This window comes from Sphaeramia orbicularis, chromosome 24, assembly GCF_902148855.1.
Source record: "Sphaeramia orbicularis chromosome 24, fSphaOr1.1, whole genome shotgun sequence".
NCBI classification, from domain to species: Eukaryota; Metazoa; Chordata; class Actinopteri; order Kurtiformes; family Apogonidae; genus Sphaeramia; species Sphaeramia orbicularis.
Window position 1 is genome coordinate 44016723 of NC_043979.1, and position 21064 is coordinate 44037786.

A 21064-nucleotide genomic window follows, 5' to 3' on the forward strand; every position below is an offset into this window, starting at 1 on the left:
GTTTTTACTAAATTAGGTGTTAAAATGCAAAGATTTGGTTGATTTTTAAAGACATTATTTGTCATGTGAAGCTCAAAATGACAAAAATAATAGAATGAAACTGAACAAAAATGCAAAACAACTAAAATATTTGGCCGATGACTACAAAGGATGCCCATATGTTACTCAATTTAAGAATATTTAGAAGAAAATTGAAAAAATAATGGCACAATATCAACTTACTGAGATAGATTTAGGTTTAGTTTGTTGATTCTAAGTATGTGTGACTGATCTGTTTAAAAAAAAAAAAAAAAAAAAACGGCAGCTAATTTCAGATTTTTATTTCCTGCTCCTTTTTCTGTCCTGGAATGCGTACAGGTGTATTGTTTGTAACATTTGTTTAGGAAGTTATACACAGAAACGAGCAGGATTATCTAAAATCAAGCATTAACCACCTGTTTTTCATCTTTTTTTGCACTGATTTCAGTCTTGTTTTCAGGTCTGATTATTCGACCTGTTGAGTGCAGTGTTATTATCGATAGGTTTATGGACTGAAGCTACAAAACTGCAAAAGGAGACCTAGAATAGACTGGAATTGCTACGTATACCAAACTGTTTTCTCACATTCTATTATAAGAATATAATCCGAGCCCCTCCGCGGCGGCGTAACGCTGACACATCAGAGTTGCTCGTAGCGTTTCTGAGCAGCGGCGGCCTGGAAATATTCAGGAAAACATGCCATCTGTAGCTGCGTAAACAGGGCCTCGAGGTTCAACGTGTCCAGCATTTTGAGTATTTCACATTTCAGAGCGATAAATCTGCTCCACTTGAACTAAAAAAGGCAAAAAAAATAAAATAAAGAAGTTGAAGCCTTCGCCTTGTACACTGACATCACTCTGCACTCAAGCATTTTTCCACCGTAAACAGGGATGAAGACTTCAGCTCTTCGTCCAGACCCTCTGGATTCATGTCTATGGATAATTTAACACACACACCGTCTCCAGAGTCCAGAAATCCCATCTTGTCTTGTAAAGTTTCCATTTTTGGAATCCTTACCCTGTAACTGCTGCACCCTTGAACCCGGGTCACAGGACAAAACTTTCAGAGAGTAAAAGAAAAGCAAATATCTTGATATTTATAATATATAATAAATAATAAAACTTTGTTCATATATTTATATGTAGAAAAGTTCGGCCAAAAAATGTGACTGGCTAGCAAAACCACTTGATATAGAAGCAGCAGCAGAGCTGGTTATAAAAAGAAAAGTATATATTGCCTAATGTTGAGCACATGGAGTCTTTGAATGCACCGTTTCAACTCCTGAGTTTCACCGGGTGTTGGCGACACACCGTCAAAACATCCAGCCGCTGATAAAGCACCTGGTCACACTGCAAAAAAAAGCCTTTCTGCAGCACAAGCAGGATGTGTTTGACCTGAGGAGCTGAAGTTGAACTGGAGCTTCATGTTTTTAGTCCATTATGGTCAAAAAGGAACCAGAACCGTCCATCTGGAACCGACCGGATCCGATCCTGTGGGCAAACGTCCCCCTTTTCCTCCCAAAATACACATCCATCTGTAGACAAAACACCGGCCCCGACCTCAGATGGTGACGTGAAAGGAGTCCCAGCTGTCGTCTTTACCGCCCATGCTCCCGTTCTTGGCCGTGGCTCCGCCTCCGACGCCCCCCTCCGGCTGCTCCCCGGTGGGCGTCACGCCGGGCTCCGGGTAGAACTCGTCGTCCTCGTCGAAGTAGCCGTTCTCCATCATGCTGAGGCTGGAGGCGGCGCTCAGGTCCTGGCAGCTGCCCTTGTACTCCTGGATGGACTCGTGGAGGGACCAGAGCTGACACAGCAGAGACATGTCCTGCTGACGCAAACCCACCTACAGGGGGCGAGAGAGAGAGAGTTTGTGTTTTTGATCAAGGCATTTTTATTTTCAAATGTATAACAAAAAACATACTTCAGTTCTGAACTAATAGAATATGAACATTTGAGCAGGATCTTAAACTGTAATGTCTGTAAAACAGAATTTCAGTTTGAACACAGGAACATTTTGTGATATTGCATTAGATCCTGTTCTGATCAAATAAAAATGTGTTTAGTATTTGTACATATTTCTGATGTAATGCAATTCTTCCAGGAAATAATCATTTCAAAAAAAGAAACAAACAAAAAATTGCCTTTTTAACAGTATCATGATATATCGTGATATATCGTATCGTGACCCTAATATTGTGATTTGTATCGTATCACCAGATTCTTGCCGATACACACCCCTAATCGCAATACTTTTTTTTTTTCATGTCGCCCAGCCCTAGTCCTACTTGGAGGGGTGTCCCAATACTTTTGGCAACATAGCGTATGATTTTCTGGACATGAAATGATCCATATTGGAACAAATTTGACAGATTTCAGTCGGATCAGAGACAGAAAACACGTCTTCATCTGTAAATAGTGGCTGTGATGCCATCATTACAGGGTTGGAAAGGCGGTTTTTCTGCAAACAACGGAGCTGCCAAAGCGTTCTGAGCTCAGGGTCACTATGCATTGTCCTCTGAACAAACCACAGCAGGCAGACGATCTCCACCACTGAACACAGCTGTGTTTGCCGCCGCAGCCGGTTTACGGTTTCCATAAAGACACTAAACGGACAAGGACGACCGTCACGTGACTGTAAATAATCCCATCTGTCCGGTGTTTGTCAGGAGAAAGTGAAACGGATTTAGCAAAGTGTGAAACAAAAACCCAAATGTCAACGGGTTCCAGTTTCAGTCGGACGGTTTGACCTTTTTGATGCAAACGGCTGGATCTGAGGAAACGTGAGATTATTGAACAGCAGCTGATCTGGTCTGAAGTCAAAGTTTAGACTGAGAAGAATAAAGAAGTTTAAAGGTTTAACATCGACACACGCCTGAGGGAGTAACTCTAATATGTGACAAAGGCTTAGAATGAAGAGTTCTGTGGAGGTTTCTTTGATAAAATGTACAATAGTATTCTTCTTTGGTTTATTTTTCTGCTTTCAGATGCTTTTTAAACTGTTGTATACGTTCTAGTACCTTTTTAAAAATCATTGGTGGTGGTTTATGTGTTTGTATATTTTCTGTAGCAAAAGAGAATTTTAATCATTTTTCCTGCTTAAATAAAGGTTAGCAAATACAATAACAAACAAATCATGTGTCACAGCCTTATAATTAAGAAATCTGTGGGATTTTCTTTGACAACTAAAATTTTATTCTTTAGTTCTTTATTCTTCAACTTTGAGGTGCTTTAAGGAATACTGTATGCTTCTTAAATTGCTGCTAGACTGTTATATGTATGTTATTTTTTTGGTGTTTTATCTGTTTTTAGTCTGAATATGTGGCTGAAATATCCATTTTCTGTTGCAAAGGAGATTTTTAATCTCAACAAATGATTATTTTTCCTGGTACTATGCAAGTTAATAAAGGATTGTAAAAAGTGAAAAAGCCTTATAATTACACAATGTTTGGGACTTTCTTTGTTAAAAGTTAAATTTCATTCTTCTGCTTTAAGATGCTTTTAAGGTACACCATTATTGACTTAAATTACTGCTGAAGTGTTATATGTATGTTATTAATATGACTTATGTAGTTTTAGTGTTAATATATGGCTGAAATTTCTAATTTCTGTCTCACTATAGATTTTTAATCGTAACAAGTCATTTTTTTCTGGTTAAATAAAGGTTGATAAATACAGTAATAAACAAATCATGTAAAAGCCTTATAATTACAAATCGTCAGATTTTCTTTGATAAGAGTAAAATTTTATGCTTTGAGATGCTTTTAAGGTCCACTGTATACTTCTTATATTACTGGAATGTTATGTGTTATTATTATGGTGCTATGTGTTTTAGTGTGAATATGTGGCTTTTGTTGAAAAACAGATTTTTAATCTCAGCTAATGATTATTTTTCCTGGTAAAATGCAGGCTAACTAAAAAAAAGCAAATTCTGTCAGTTTTTCTCTGATAAAATGTAAATTTTCATTCTTCTGCTTTGAGATGCTTTTAAGGTCCAGTTTACTTCTTAAATTACTGGAGTCTTATGTGTTTTATTAGTTTGGTGTTTTTTTTGTTTTTTTTTTAATCTGTTTTTAGTGTCTATATGAGGCTGAAATTTTTATTTTCTGTAGCAAGACATTTTTAATCTCAACTAGTGATTATCTTTCCTGGTAAAATACCGGTTAATTAAAAAAGAATTGTCAGATTTTCTTTGACAAAATGTAAAAATTTCATTCTTCTATTTAAAGATGCTTTTAAGACACACTATTACTGCAGTGTTATATGTATGTTATTAATATATTTTGTGTGTTTTTAGTCTGAATGTGTCTTAAATTTCTATTTTGCACAAGAGACTATTTTTCCTGGTAAAATGCAGGTTAATTAAAAAACGAATTCTGTAAAATTTTCTTTGATAAAATGTACAATTTATTTCTTCTGCTTTAAGATGCTTTTAAGGGCCAGTTTACTTCTTATATTACTCCAGTGTTCTATGTATGTTACTAATATGGTGTTTTAAGTGTTTTTAGTCTGAATATGTGACTGAAATGTCTATTTTCTGCAGTAAGACATTTTTAATCTAAACTATTCGCTTTGTACCAGTTTAAACACTAGTTACTGAACTAAACTGAGCTTAAATCAGTTGTTTTTTCTTTATCTTTGTGGTTTCATGTCCAGATAAACCCGGTGTTTTAGTCCCATTCCTCGGTTCTGGTTCAGTGTTTTTAAACCTAATCTAGAACCAGGACAGTGGGATCTAGACCCGGGTCCAGCTGGTCTTTCTGAACCCGGGTCCAGCTGCTCTTTCTGGTCCCGGGTCTAGTGAGATCTGAACCCGGGTCCAGCTGCTCTTTCTGGTCCCGGGTCCAGCTGCTCTTTCTGGTCCCGGGTCCAGCTGCTCTTTCTGAACCCGGGTCCAGCTGGTCTTTCTGGTCCCGGGTCCAGCTGCTCTTTCTGTCCCCTCTCTGTGGTATCTGTACTGCGGGGTTCGGACCCTGTGCTCCGGGCACAAACAGCGGACAGTCCCGTTGGTTCCGTCCGTTGGTTCCGTACTCACCATCTCCTTCCGCAGAAGCGCCAGGGCTGCGTCCAGGTTGGCCGGCTTGGTGGCCAGCAGGCTGTCGCTGTTGTTCCGGCCCCGGCTCAGGTCGTCCTGGATCATGGTCTTCTTCACGTACATCCGCTCCATGTCCCTCCAGGAGCCGCCGCTGGAGTTCAACAGCCCGCTCAGGCTCTTGGGCAGCGGGGGGAGCCCCTCGATGCAGGCCATACCCCCCACGGAACCGTTGGCAGACTTACCGTTCATCTTCTACAACCGGAAACTGAGAGGGCTAGCAACGGCTCCGGTACCGACGGTTTTTTAGTCCGAACACACTCACACACAGGAGCTCAGTTCGTAAATCCAACCGAGTGTGAGACGAAAAGAACCGAAGCAACAGCCGAAGGTTTTCTGCTCACAGGGCGACGGACAAGACACGTCAAAGCAACGGAATGAGGTCACTGGACTTCCGGTGAGACCTCCAAAATAAAAGCAGCTATGGAATGAAATAGCCTCTAGAACAGCAGGGGTGTCAAATTATTTTAGTTCAGTTCCACATTCAGCTAAATTTGATCTGAAGTGGGCTGGACCGATAAAATAATAGCATAATAACCTTATTTATATAATGACAACTCCTAATTTTTATCTTTGTTTTAGTGAAAACAAACAAACAACCAAAAAAAAAAAAAAAAAAAAAACAATTAAATTATGCAAATACTTTTATAAACTGTCCAAAAAAAGTAAATAGCCTGAAAAAAAATGAAATTTAAATTAGAAAAAAAAGAAGAAAATTCAGTGCAGATTTAACAATATTCTGCCTCAACTTATCATTCCTACATGTGCATTATGGATCGGATCTACAAAGACACTAAACCAGGGCTGTCAAACTCATTTTAGTTCAGTTCCACATTCAGCTAAATTTGATCTGAAGTGGGCTGGACCGATAAAATAATAGCATAATAACCTTATTTATATGATGACAACTCCTAATTTTTATCTTTGTTTTAGTGAAAACAAACAAACAACCAAAAAAAAAACAAAAAAACAATTAAATTATGCAAATACTTTTATAAACTGTCCAAAAAAAGTCAATAGCCTGAAAAAAAATGAAATTTAAATTAGAAAAAAAAGAAGAAAATTCAGCGCAGATTTAACAATATTCTGCCTCAACTTATCATTCCTACATGTGCATTATGGATCGGATCTACAAAGACACTAAACCAGGGCTGTCAAACTTATTTTAGTTCAGTTCCACATTCAGCTAAATTTGATCTGAAGTGGGCCAAACCAGTAAAATAATAGCATAATAACCTATCAGTAATGACAACTCCTAATTTGTATCTTTTTTTTTTAGTACAAAAAAACCCAATTAAATTATGCAAATACTTACTTTTATAAACTGTCCAAAAAAAGTGAATAGCCTGAAAAAAATGAAATTTAAATTAAAAAAAAAAAAAAAGAAAATTTAGCGCAGATTTAACAATATTTTGCCTCAACTTATCATTCCTACATGTGCATTATGGATCGGATCTACAAAGACACTAAACCAGGGCTGTCAAACTCATTTTAGTTCAGTTCCACATTCAGCTAAATTTGATCTGAAGTGGGCTGGACCGATAAAATAATAGCATAATAACCTATAAATAATGACAACTCCTAATTTTTATCTTTCTTTTAGTGCAAAAAAAAAAAAAATTTAATTATGCAAATACTTACTTTTATAAACTGTCCAAAAAAAGTGAACAGCCTGAAAAAAATGAAATTCAACCCTTTCTTGCACGAATTATGAGAACCTCAGTCAAGATTTTTTTCTTGAATGATTTTATTCCTCTATAGACATGAAAAACAAACAAACAATGTGATTGAATTTTTTTAATGAAACTATTTTTCATGGAATTACAAAAATGTCAACTCAGCTGGACATCTTGCATTTAATTTTAGAAGCAAAGAAACATGTATTTATTGATATACTATGAGGTAAAAACATTTTTAATGCAGCTAATTTGATGTTTTCTCATATTTTGATAATATGGAAAAAGAACAAAACAAAACTATTAATTACAGTTTAATAACAATTTTTTTTTTTTTTTTTTTTTTTTTTTTTACAGTCAAACATGTTAGTGCAGATCAGATTTATCTAGAACAGCAAATTTACAGCAATGGTATGAATTACAGTGTATGGGATGATACATAAGTGTTCACTGTGTTGGCTGATATGGAACTAAAACAACAACATCCATAAATATATAAGAGAACCCCTTTAAACAGCTGTCCACTGTAGTGACCACTGTGCATGAAAGGGTTAAATTAAAAAAAAGAAAAGAAAATTTAGCGGGAACATGTTTCCTCATTATGCATATGAAAATAAACGCTTTGAATTTTATTATAATATTATAACACGTTTTCAGTTGAACATTTGACAAAATTTGCAAACGTCTGAATCAGGGGTTTGTTTTGAACTCGACTGCACTTTAATGAATCTCATTTATAAACAAATAGAATGATTTACAGCAGAAATACACCAATGTATCAACTGGACATCGACATCAGTCAAAAACAAAACGAAACAATAAAACAGCCAGCAGATATTTGTCTATTGTGTTACATTAATTGTTTTTTCTCCTTATAGTTCTAAAATATGCTTCATGAATACAACACAGATTAAATGTGTTATATCTTCCATACTTTAATAAGATTAATTGGAAACAAATAACCAAAGTGCTGTTATCTGTTATTTTCAGTGTATATGATAAAGTGTTATTACACATTAAGCTAATTCACACAATTTCACATTTTGACCCAAAACTGTGTCTGTGAAACTACAACCAACCAGCATTTAAATGAATTTTTTCTTATTAGCAACTCCGATTTGGTAAAGTTTCACTACTTTTATTCTGATATCTGCATATTTCTTGGTAGAAATAAACACACACCCATTACAACCCTGCAAAAACAACAAAGTGCACAGTACTGTATGTCCCAAACTAAAGAACACCTCTGACAAACACTACTTTGAGCCCAGTTTTCATTCATTTAGCAACTTTTCCCCCCCCATTAAATCGTATTTAAGTCATTTTTTTCCAGAGTAACATGACACAAAGTCACTTAATTTTGCTTTAGGTCAGACATCATCATGGTTTTATTTGGTTTTTTTTTTGTGTTTTTTTTAATTGTTTGAGTTAAACATTGGATGGAAATCAGTTTTTAAGATCAAACTACATTTTTTTTCTTGTAATAATTACCTCAAAGTCCAGTTTCTTATCTTTACTGAGCTTAAACCACATCTCTTGAGTTCCTGCAGCAGTTGAACTTTGCACAAAACAAACAAAAAACGTCTTGTAAAATCAGTTCCTATAGCAGTACACTGATCATACATGGGTAGAATCAAGTGTGGATTCTGTACTTACTGATAAAGACTGAAATAATCTTCTTACACTCATAAATTTTTATATTGTTTTGAGAGAACAGGGTGTTAATGTGCATTGTGTTCGGTTTTCTTCATTAATCCTGCCTGGTTTGAACATTCCTTTTATTGTGAAGGGTTACTTCCTGTCTCTGTCTGTGCTTTTTTACTACAAATTTGATGCAGTTGGATTCAGGCTCAGTAGACAAATCCTCTTCCTGTCGTTTTAACCCACAGGCTGCTGGGCGTCTCCCTGCAAACACTCACACTGGAAAAACACTCTTTCTAAATGCATTTTTTTCTCCACAGTATTCACTTACCTCATCATGGTATGACTTAATCAGGCTTATTTGCAATGATTCATATATTTCAGGAGCTGAAAACAGTAAAACTTTGGCCTTTTTGCCTGAAAAATGACTCAAAACTTTTGGATGATCATCAAAATAACTACAGATTCAAGCCTTTATCATCAATATTAATCTGTAGTTTTAATATTTTACTTTATGACAGTCAAAAAGGAAACAACGACGACGTAATTCACCCCTTTTCTTTAAGTAAAATTAATACAAATGACGTTTAACCCTTTAACAACTGCAGTTTCTCCGGTGCTGCATTTTACACTTTACATCATTTAACTTACTGTCACTCCTAAACCGTTTATGCTATTCACAAAATTCAAACGGCATCCGAAAGCTGAGATTCCGAGCTTTCCGACAGTATGTAACAACAATATATAGGCACCAATATGGGACTCTAATACAAGTAGAAAGTACTGTTTCAGAGACTTCCACACAGGCTAAAAACACCTGGAAATAACAAAAATATGAATTTGTTCAAGACCAAAAAGCATGTTCAAGCAAATGTAAAATAGTTTAAAGTTTATTTCTGCAATCTACAGTTGTTTCTGATAATAAATATGCCAAAAAAAAAAAAGTCAAGCCTGTTTTTTTTTTCTTTTTTTACTAAAACACACTGTTTTAAGCATTTATTATTTATAATACTGATAATTAATCACCAGATATTAAAGGTAAAGTTGTTCCTGAAAACAAAGGTGCAAAAGAATTGTTAAAAAAAAAGACATTTTCTGAGACTTTTTTTGCAAAGAAAACACATAGACATGTCTTAAAAGGGTGAAAAGTTAATTACTGTGTATATTTTTGCTATTTTTCTGTCATTGCTCCCCTGTATGACTGTGTTTTTGTTTGTTTTTCTTTACATATATAGAAGTTTTATACAGGATGGAAAATGCTGATTAGATAATGCTACCTGAAAACAAAAAGATAATTAAAATAAAAAGGGAAAAAAAACTAACCATAAATCTGAGGTGGTATAAAAAAAAAAAAAAATGCATTAAGAGTGAGATGTAGAACTATTTTTGTGGCAACGTCCAAATTGATTTTTCTCCACATTTAACATTTCCTGAGTGATTTATGAACATTTATTACAATATCAACCACTGCATTTTACTTTATTCAGTAAAAATCAGGTATTTCTCCAGTTTTAACCTCCTAAGACCCACGACATGTCGGCAAAGTACAAGCTTTTTTGTTTTTTTTATGAAATAAGTGCCTATATTGGAAACGTCATGATGCAACAGTTTTTTCAGATGCAGTTTTTAAAACATTTTTTTGACACCTGTGCTCTAAGTGAAGGAAATATGTTTTTGTGTTTTCTACATTTTAATTTATCTATTTATATATTAACTCTTTACTCTGAAAGCCTGTATGCCCAGACAATAATGAGCTGCTGTAAATATATATATATTTTTTTTTTACACCCACTGTATGGATGGATATAGTTTATGTGTATCTGTCCAATTTTTCAGTGTTTTCAAAAATGTAACTTCTTTCAATAAAAACAGAATTAAAAAAAGAAAAGAAACACCAGCCTCCATCCATCTGCTGTGTGTGTGTGTGTGTGTGTGTGTGGTAATACACATGCCTGTCTCTTGTTACAGAGCGTGTGCGATGCTTTTGTGTGTTGCTTTTCAGGTTATTGTTGTGTTTTTGTTGTGACGGGGCTGCAGGCCGGGGGCTGGAAGTGAAGCCCACCATCTGTCCTTTATGCTGTGTCTATTGTCCCACCGACACACACTCCTGTCGTGACCTCCAACCGGCGTCTACGCCCGACTAAACAATCACATGACACCGTCCTACATGAAGCCACAAGGCACATATTTAGGATGGAAGACAAAGTATTCACTGTGGACGTGTTGTCCGATAATAAACAAACACTGATATGAAGGAGTTTGTTTATTGTCTTTGTTTGTGTGTTTTGTGCTTTAACCCTTTTTTCTGTTCTTTTTTTAAATTTTTGTTTTGTTTTATTGTCGTTTTTCCCTACGTTTTGTATTATGTTTGCAACTAAACTACACTACACTAAACTACACTAAACTACGCTAAGCTAAACTACACTAAAATACACTACACTAAACTACACTAAACTACGCTAAGCTAAACTACACTAAACTACACTACACTAAACTACACTAAACTACGCTAAGCTAAACTACACTAAACTAAACTACGCTAAACTACGCTAAGCTAAACAATGCTAAACTACGCTACACTACACTACACTAAACTACACTAAACTGCATTAAACTAAACTACACTAAACTAACCTATGCTAAACTACGCTAAACTAAACTACACTAAACTAAACTATGCTAAACTGCATTAAACTACACTAAACTACGCTAAACTATGCTAAACTAAACTACGCTAAACTATGCTATACTAAACTACGCTAAACTAAGCTACGCTAAACTATGCTAAACTAAGCTACACTAAACTAAACTGCACTAAACTGCACTAAACTAAACTACACTAAACTACACTAAACTACGCTAAACTAAACTACACTACACTAAACTACACTAAACTGCATTAAACTAAACTACACTAAACTAAACTAACCTATGCTAAACTACGCTAAACTACACTAAACTACACTAAACTAAACTATGCTAAACTGCATTAAACTAAACTAAACTACGCTAAACTATACTAAACTACGCTAAACTATGCTAAACTAAGCTACACTAAACTACACTACACTAAACTAAACTGCACTAAACTGCACTAAACTAAACTGCACTAAACTAAACTACACTAAACGACACTACACTACACTAAACTAAACTACACTAAACTGCACTAAACTACACTAAACTACACTAAACTACGCTAAATTAAACTACACTAAACTACATTACACTACACTAAACTACGCTAAACTACGCTACGCTAAACTACACAAAACTTAACTACACTAAACTACACTACACTACGCTAAACTAAACTACGCTACGCTAAACTACACAAAACTTAACAACACTAAACTAAACTACACTACACTACACTAAACTACACTACACTAAACTACACTACACTAAACTGCACTAAACTACACTACACTACACTAAACTACGCTAAACTAAACTACGCTACGCTAAACTACACAAAACTTAATAACACTAAACTAAACTACACTAAACTACACTACACTACACTAAACTACACTACACTAAACTGCACTAAACTACACTACACTACACTAAACTACGCTAAACTAAACTACGCTACGCTAAACTACACAAAACTTAATAACACTAAACTAAACTACACTAAACTACACTACACTACACTAAACTACACTACACTAAACTGCACTAAACTAAACTATGCTACACTAAACTACGCTAAACTAAACTACACTAAACTAAACTAAACTGAAGTGCTACTTTTGTGGCAGTTCCCAGATGAATTTCTCTCTTTTTAACCTTTCTTAAGTGATTTATTGCAACGTTACCCTCTATATTTCACTGTAAATCATGGCATTTTTCCATATTTAATTTCTTATATTTGATTTAGATATTCACAAAAACTCTGCTCATTCATTATTAGAGGAAGGAGGCAGAACTTTGACAATTTAGAAGAGGAATTAACAATTTGTTAGACATGTTTGTGTTATATTATGTTTTTGTTTGTTCAAAAATAATAACATTTGAGCAATGAGACCCGATGTATCAAACATGATACAAAATTGAAACTCATACATTGAAATTGATATTTGAAATAAATGTTTTTTGGTTGTTCAGAAGGCCCAATAAAGGCTCCAGTTTTAAAGAACTGGAATTTTCTGTCAATGATTTAATAGTTAAGGTTTTACAGGGTTAAAGTTAATTGTCATAGTATCAGAAACAGAGGAAAAATTAAGAAAATGTGACATTTTCAACAAAATCTCTCATTAACTGAACATAAACCCAGTGTGTCCATCAACTATCATTGATCCAACTCCATGGGTTTTACTGGTGAATCAATGTTGTTGAAGATGAATGTTTCCATGGTAACTATGGAGCCTCTGAACGTCCAAATGGGTCATATCTGATGACCATGAAAAGACGAATAATGGTCAAAACATTAGAGAGTGAAGTCCCATCAGAGAGTGAAGTTTAATTGACTGCCATTCCAACATTTATTTCACTATGAAGTAGCTCCTAGTTTTGGATAATCCCTAATGAATTTTTAAGTAAAAATGTGGGTCATTTAGCAACACTAATCTGTCAAATTGTCTCTAAAATGTCCCGTCAGAGTGATTTTGAATACCGTGTTTTGACCCATAACTGTATTTTACACCAATTATTTACCTGTATTGATAAGATTAATGGATCAGAAGTTATTAACCCTTTCATGCACAGTGGTCACTCCAGTGGACAGTTCTCCAGCTGTTCTCTTGTATAATCATGGATTTTGTTGTTGTAGTTTTACATCAGCCAACACAGTGGATACTTAAGTACCATCCCATGATACACTGACATTCATACCATTACTGTAACTTTGCAGTTCTTGAGAAACCTGATCTGTTGCTACATATTTTAGTGTAAATCCATTGCTAATTGTTATTAGACTGTAATTAACAAGTTTTTTTTTTTTTTTTTTTTTTTTTTTAAGTTGTTGTGTTTTGTTTTTTGCATATTATTTGAGTGAGTAATAACTACTATTATAGTATGTTAAAATGTGAGAAAACATCAAATTAGCGGCATTAAGACAATTTTTTTTTTTTTTTCATAGTTTTCACACAGTATGACAGTAAATACATGTTTCTTTGCTTCAAAAATTAAACACATGGTGTCCAGCTGAGTGGATAATTTTTGTAACTCCATGAAAAATAGGTTCATAAAAAAAAATAATAATAATTCAATCACATTGTTTTTTTCATGCCTAAAGAGGAATAAAAACACTCAGGAAAAAAAAAATCTTGATTAAGGTTCTCATAATTCATGCATGAAAGGGTTAAACATTTTATATTGGTAGGTGATTTTGGTCTCCAGTGGTTGTTTGGGTCTTTATGGGTTAAATCAGTCGATGCGTTCAGTCTCTGGCAGCTGTTTTTGAGGGTTAACAAAGCTAATTTCTAATATATTTGAATGTTTCAGACCTTAAATCTGAAACAGTGCATGTATGTATTTGTGTTTCCAGAGGCTTTAAGCGTCAGCCGTGCATGGGTGAACACAGGCCGCGGTATCACATGACACATTCACCCTTGAAAAGCTCCACATCGCCTCTGTTCAGACTAATCCTGCTCTTAAAACAATTAGCCATCAGCTGACGGGCCACAGCTGCACGCTTTAGCGGGTCGCCTCAAGGACAATCTGTTTTGTGTGGGTGGTTTTATCAGCAGTGGGACCTTCAATAAGCTCCCACCACCATCATCATCATCACCATCATCATCATCACTGTCTCCTGGGATCAGAGGATTAGGCGACTGATGGTACCCCCCGGGGGGAATGACCGCCGCCGTAGGAGGTTCAGTAATCTGCCTCATTAAAAAGCACAATGAGTTCGTATCAGTCAGCAAAGTCTGGCTAATAATGACCTAAAGATATCCGCTTATGGCTCGACTGGAGAATATACGCTCCTCAGGGCCCAGAAATGTACAGTTAGTGCTGACAAAACATCAAATATCTCTAAACATCTGGCATTTTTCAGCAAATTTCCAACCGTTTGGCTTTATTTCAGGTTTGGAAAGAGAAATATCATCGAAAAACTGGACTATTCTGGTATTAAAATGAACTAAAATACATAAATAAACCAATAAATATTTAATAATGATGATTCTGACGTCTAAAATCAACTGTAGGAACAGGACCAAGGCTCTTCAGAGTTTTAAGTCTATGCATAGACTGTTGGTCGAACAAATTTCAGTGATAAATACATCCAAACACACTATATTACCAAAAGTATTGTCTCCCCCATCCAAATAATCAGAATCAGGTGTTCCAGTCACTCCCATGTCCACAGGTGTAGAAAATCCAGCCCCTAGGCATGCAGACTGCTTTTACAAACATTTGTGACAGAATGGGTCGCTCTCAGGAGCTCAGTGAATTCCAGTGTGGAACTGTGATAGGATGCCACCTGTGCAACAAATCCAGTGGTGAAATTTCCTGGCTCCTAAATATTCCACAGTCGACTGTCAGCTGGATTATAAGAAAGTGGAAGTGTTTGGGAACGACAGCAACTCAGCCACGAAGTGGTAGGCCACGGAAACTGACGGAGCGGGGTCAGCGGATGCTGAGGCGCATAGTGCGAAGAGGTCGCCAACTTTCTGCAGAGTCAATGGTACAGACCTCCAAACTCCATGTGGCCTTCAGATTAGCTCCAGAACAGTGCGCAGAGCTTCATGGAATGGGTTTCCATGGCCGAGCAGCTGCATCCAAGCCATACATCACCAAGTGCAATGCAAAGCGGTGGATGCAGTGGTGTAAAGCACGCCGCCACTGGACTCTAGAGCAGTGGAGGCGCCTTCTCTGGAGTGACCAATTGCGCTTCTCCATCTGGCAATCTGATGGACGGGTCTGGGTTTGGCGGTCTCCAGGAGAATGATACTTGTCAGACCGCATTGTGCCGAGTGTAAAGTTTGGTGGAGGGGGGATTATGGTGTGGGGTTGTTTTTCAGGAGCTGGGCTTGGCCCCTTAGTTCCAGTGAAAGGAACTGGGAATGCTTCAGCAGACCAAGACATTTTGGACAATTCCATGCTCCCAACTTTGTGGGAACAGTTTGGAGCCGGCCCCTTCCTCTTCCAACATGACTGTGCACCAGTGCACAAAGCAAGGTCCATTTGGACATGGATGACAGAGTCTGGTGTGGAAGAACTGGACTGGCCTGCACAGAGTCCTGACCTCAACCCCATAGAACACCTTTGGATGAATTAGAGCGCAGACTGAGAGCCAGGCCTTCTGTCCAGCATCAGTGTGTGACCTCACAGATGCGCTTCTGGAAGAATGGTCCAAAATTCCCATGAACACACTCCTAAACCTTGTGGACAGCCTTCCCAGAAGAGTTGAAACTGTTATAGCTGCAAAGGGTGGACCCACGTCAGACTGAACCCATAGACTAGGAATGGGATGGACCTGAAATTCATATGGAAGTCAAGGCAGGTGAGCAAATACTTTTGGCAATATAGTGTATATATTATTTTACTGGTCCGGCCCACTTTAGATCATATTAGGCTGAATGTGGCCCCTGAACTAAGATGAGTTTGACTCCCCTGAGTTATCATAATATGTTAAGTTATTATTGGTCTGTATGTGACTGAACTAAAATCAGTTTGACATCCATGATTGTTGATGTTTTCATGTAACTTTTGCATTTCATAAATTCCCTTTGATGGACCGGTGTTGGTCCGTTGGCTGTACGTCTGATACCCCTGGTTTAGATGTTCAGGCCATTGCATTCATGTGACTGAGAGGAAGTCGTCGTCCTCCTCCTGTCCAGAACAGAGGAAACCTGCGGTCCTCCTCCGTTCACTGGGGCCTTATCAGAACCTCAGACACAGTTTCACATCCTTCCTTCCTCATTTCAGAGCTTTTGTCTTTCTGACGTCCTGAGTTCAATACAGCACTGTTGTTTTTCCATGTTAATGAGATTTTTCCTAGTTATTTTTCTTTTTTTTTTTGCCTAACAGCTTGATTTTTCCTTTAGGTTTTCAGTTTTTTATACAATATACAGTATAATGGTATGAGAACTTTCGAGTGAAAAAAGTAAAATTCTGTAATGAAAATGTTTACATCTACGAACTGTACTTGAACACAACACAAACAAATATGAACAACCTGTAAATTCAAAGTGCAATTTTAACGATATTATGCCTTAGTTTATCATTTATACTGTACATGTGCATTACAACATACAGATCACAGTTTATCTACAAATACACAAAATATTTAATGACAGGGAGAATATTTTTAAAATTCCACATACATCTATTTGGCCATGTCAGGTCATTCACATTTTTTGTAAAAGGCTTGTCTGTAAATGTAAACATTTTTGTGAAATGTAACTTTTTTTTTACACTAAAACAAAAGAAAAATTAGCAGTTTTCCTTATTTATAGGTTATTATGATAGTTTTTTACTGGTCTGATCCTTTTTAGGTTGAATTGACCTTGTGTAAGGACTGGAGGTATAGCGGTGCATTTCATAAGCCCTGCAACAACCGGAATTGGCGTGAAAACTAAAGTAAAACTGAACTTTTGATTTCAGACTCCAGGCTTCTACGGCTCTCTTTAACTGCGGAGCTTACATGAAATTTTTCGAACTTCTAACCTATATCCACTGGACCCCATGAATGTCATGTTTACCCCCCTTTACAGCACCCCAGCATATGTATAATCTATAACATGCCTACTATTTTCAATAAGAAGCCCTGTGCTCCGTGCCGCTGTACAATTTTTACCCCAGTATTTTTTTTTACCCCTAAGAATTATGCAATGTGCAACCACATTCTTTTCAATGTAAACATCCGGTAGTGAAACCTGTTGTACGGAATTTACCCTGTTTATTTATTATTTGCTATAGTAAATTTCACTGTATTTGAAAATTCAAAACTACACAGTTAATGGATGTAAAAATAACACTGGTCAACAACAAATTTATTGTTTAAGTTTTTTGAGCTGATTTAGGATCATTTTGGTGTGCTGAATCCAAAAATCACATTAATTTTGCTCAATCGGGTCAACTTTCTGAACTATGCTACATATTGGCTTTTTAACATTTTTGCTTACATTTATGGGCATTTTCACATCATATGATACAAAATTCTTTCATATTTCTTGCAATAAACAAGTTCTGAAGATTTGACTTTTGCCAATTTATGATTGATGTTTTTTTTTTAATATTACAGGTGAATGAAATGGCTTTGACTAGAAGATCTTGCAAAAATAAGCCTGACGTATTCTGCTACATCTGCGGTGAATACACCATTGTACCTAACAGGAATCAAGTCACAAGTTTCATAAAGTGTGCTTACCAATCTTATTTTGGTATTAATTATTATATTTTGTGAGAAGATCAAATTTTTCAAAATCTAATTAGCAAAAAAACCTGACCTGATTGAGAAAAAACAGATGTCATTTTTGGATTTAGCGGTGCAAAATGGTCCTAATTCAGTTGAAAAAACCTAGACAACTTGCAAAAAACATTTTTTTGTAACCCAGTGTAATACGGGTGTAAAATCAACAAACTGTGTACTGGACCACATTTCTTCTTCACATTTTCACATCTTTTTCTACTTTGTTGTCCGAGCACAAGCTCAAGATTCCACACACTCTTTAGTGCATTGAAGTCCTCCTTAATTTTTCTTTGCTTGTATTAATTCAGCCTCTGTTATTGTGTAAAATCTAGATGATAAATGTGTCAGACCCTCATCCAGATGGTCACCTCCTCCACATGCTGCAGCAGACTGGGCTGTTCCTACGGGGTCTGGAGGGTGGGGTCCTGAACGGCAGCTGGGCTCGCTCTGCCTGACCTCTGACCCCCCCGACCTCCCCCCCCCCCCACCACCACCACCACCACCACCAACACCCACTGTCAGTCCGCCTCCATGTGTCTCCACAAACCCAGATCCGTCTGGCTGGCGTGTATTTATTCACCACAGGGATTAAAAGGCCAACGGGGTGAACGTGTGCTGTTTCCACTCAAGAAGAAAAGCAAAAAACTGGAGTGAAAGTGAAATATTCTGTGTTAAAAATGACAAATGAGTGAAGTGACGCTTCATATTCCTGTTTAATGACTTCAATCCTGCACTTGAAAAGCTGAGTAAGAGCTCGGTACCATTCCACCGCTGTTCTATTGCACATAGTTTTCATTTCACTCACATTATCCTCTGATAAAATCACAAATATAAGACTTTTAATAACTACTTTAATTACTTGTGAGAATTTGTTGTATTGTATTATTATTGATGGTTTTATGTATCGTGTTGCAATGCTTGTCTTTTTTATTTATCCCCTTTGTTTATTAATTACTTTCACTTAATCATTGAAGCTTTACTTAAACTATAAACATCCAGTGCTACTTTTGTACCAGTTCCCAAATGAATTTTCCTCTGTATTTGACCTTTCTTAAGTGATTTATCAGCATTTATTGCAATATTACCCTCTTTATTTTGTCTTTTTCCAGTAAAAATCAGGTATTTTCCTGTATTTAATTCAAAGATCATGTAAATGTTCATAGAAGCTTTTCAGCCCTTTTCATGCACGAATTATGAGAACCTTAATCAAAATTTTTTCTTCAGTGTTTTTATTCTTCTTCAGGCATGAAAAAAACAATGCGATTGAAAATTTTCTTCTGAAAAATAAATTTAAAAAAAATAAAATAAAAATAATTTAAAAAAAAAAAAAAATACATTAAAAAATAATAATGAAAAAAAAAATTCTTATGGACCTATTTTTCATGAAGTTGCAAAAATGTCCACTCAGCTGGACACCACATGTTTAATTTTTGACGCACAGAAACATGTATTTAGTGATAAATTGTGTGAAAACTATGGGGAGGGCTTGTGATTCTGGGGGTTCATGCTCAGAAGAGATCTACATAATGTTACCAGTTCATGTCAGAAAAGATATGTAGAGTCGTAAAACTTTAATAAAGATTGTGGAAAAAAACAACAACAACAACAAAAACAACAAAATCCATTAATATAGAAGAGAAAAGCTGTAGAATAGCTGTCCACTGTAGTGACCAGTATGCATGAAAGGGTTAAATTAAAGTGTAGGGTTATTAAATCAAAAACAGGGAAAACTGAAGAAAAAGTTATTTTCAGCAAAAATTGATCCAACTCCATGGGTTTTACTGGTGAATCAATATTGTAGAAGATGACGGTGTTTCCATGGTAACTACAGAGCCTCTGAACGTCCAAATGGGTCATATCTGATGATCATGAAAAGATGAATAACTGTATTTTACACCAATTATTTACATGGGTTGATAGGATTAGTGGATCAACAGGTATTAAACAGTTGAGATCAGTAGATGCTTTTCTTTTTTTTATGGGTTAAACAAAATATTCAGGGAAATAAAATAGGAATAACAGCCAAAATAAGACCAACACAACACACACTGTTAAAAATTAAATAGTCATTATTAGGTTTTCTTGTTCTACACACAAAACAGTGATAAAAACATTCTTAACTGCTTCTAAAAACCTTGGTATTCGTTTTTGCCTTGCTGAACTGATAAAAATAATAAAATCCCTGTTACTGAGTCCGAGTCGAAGGCGTATTCAGACACCGTTCCAGCATCTGACCCTGCGGTATAAATGTGAAGACGTGCAGAGATAAATAGCTGCCAAGTGTGAAATGTGACTCCCTCAGATCAGAGGTCGGTCTGTGTTTCCTTCAGGCTGAAGGACAACGGAGGCCGATCTGAGGATGGATCAGACTACAGGAGATGAACAGTTTATCTGCAGGAAGGAGGAAACACTAGGAGACACAGCAGCGTCTGGGTTTAAGCCTTTAAAACAGGTCAGGTTTCCTCATAAAACTGGATTAACCCTTTAACCCCTGACACGTTATTTCGATGAAACGTGCCGTTGTGAACTGTCGTCTGTTTCAGGTTCATAAAAGCTCCTGAGTACGTGCTTGTGACGGCGTTTCCACGGTAACTACAGAGCCTCTGAACGTCCAAATGGGTCCTATCTGATGACCATGAAAAGCTGAATAACTGTATTTTACAACAATTATTTACATGGATTGATAGGATTAATGGATCAGAAGTTATTAAACAGTTTAGATCAGTAGATGCATTTGGTTGCTGGTGAATGTTTGGGTCTTTATGGGTTAAGGGAAAGGGTGCAGCTCAGAAAAACAGTACAACAGCTGAGGAAGTTGAAGACATATTTATTAAATCACACATTTAAAACAGGAAGAACAGCCAAATAAAAATGCTTTGAATGCCTGTTCAATGTCATGTGATTAAATCTTAGAAAAACAATCAATTTACTATAAAAATCCTGCCACTATTTTTGTACAAAGGCACAAAATATCACACATCTAACCTGGACAAAGGCTCTGTGTTATAATAAAGTGACAGAAAACTGTAAGGAGAGCTGTCCGACCTGGTGGTGTTTTCTCTTAAAGGAGGGATATTTAGCTTTTTTTTAAATGGAATTATACATTTTCCAACATTTCCCTGTGGTCTCCATAAACTGTAAATGCTCTGCTTGGGTCTGAATTCTTCATTCATTCAACTCCACAGGTCCATCTTCAACCCTATTTCTGAGTAATGACACCAGAAAGGTGGTTTGGAGCACTGGCCCTTTAAATGCACATAAGCCACTTCAGGCCCCG

General features: G+C 36.3%; 1 protein-coding gene across 1 annotated transcript; it reads right to left on the reverse strand.

Annotated features, from left to right (window-relative positions):
• Positions 1-508: 508 nt before the first annotated feature.
• On the reverse strand, positions 509-5453 carry fam89a (family with sequence similarity 89 member A). Its single transcript, XM_030129034.1, has 2 exons — positions 5050-5453; positions 509-1860 (listed from the first exon to the last, which is right to left on the reverse strand). The coding sequence occupies exons 1-2, from the start codon at positions 5296-5298 to the stop codon at positions 1579-1581; spliced, it is 531 nt and encodes a 176-aa protein (XP_029984894.1). The 5' UTR covers positions 5299-5453; the 3' UTR covers positions 509-1578.
• Positions 5454-21064: the final 15611 nt, after the last annotated feature.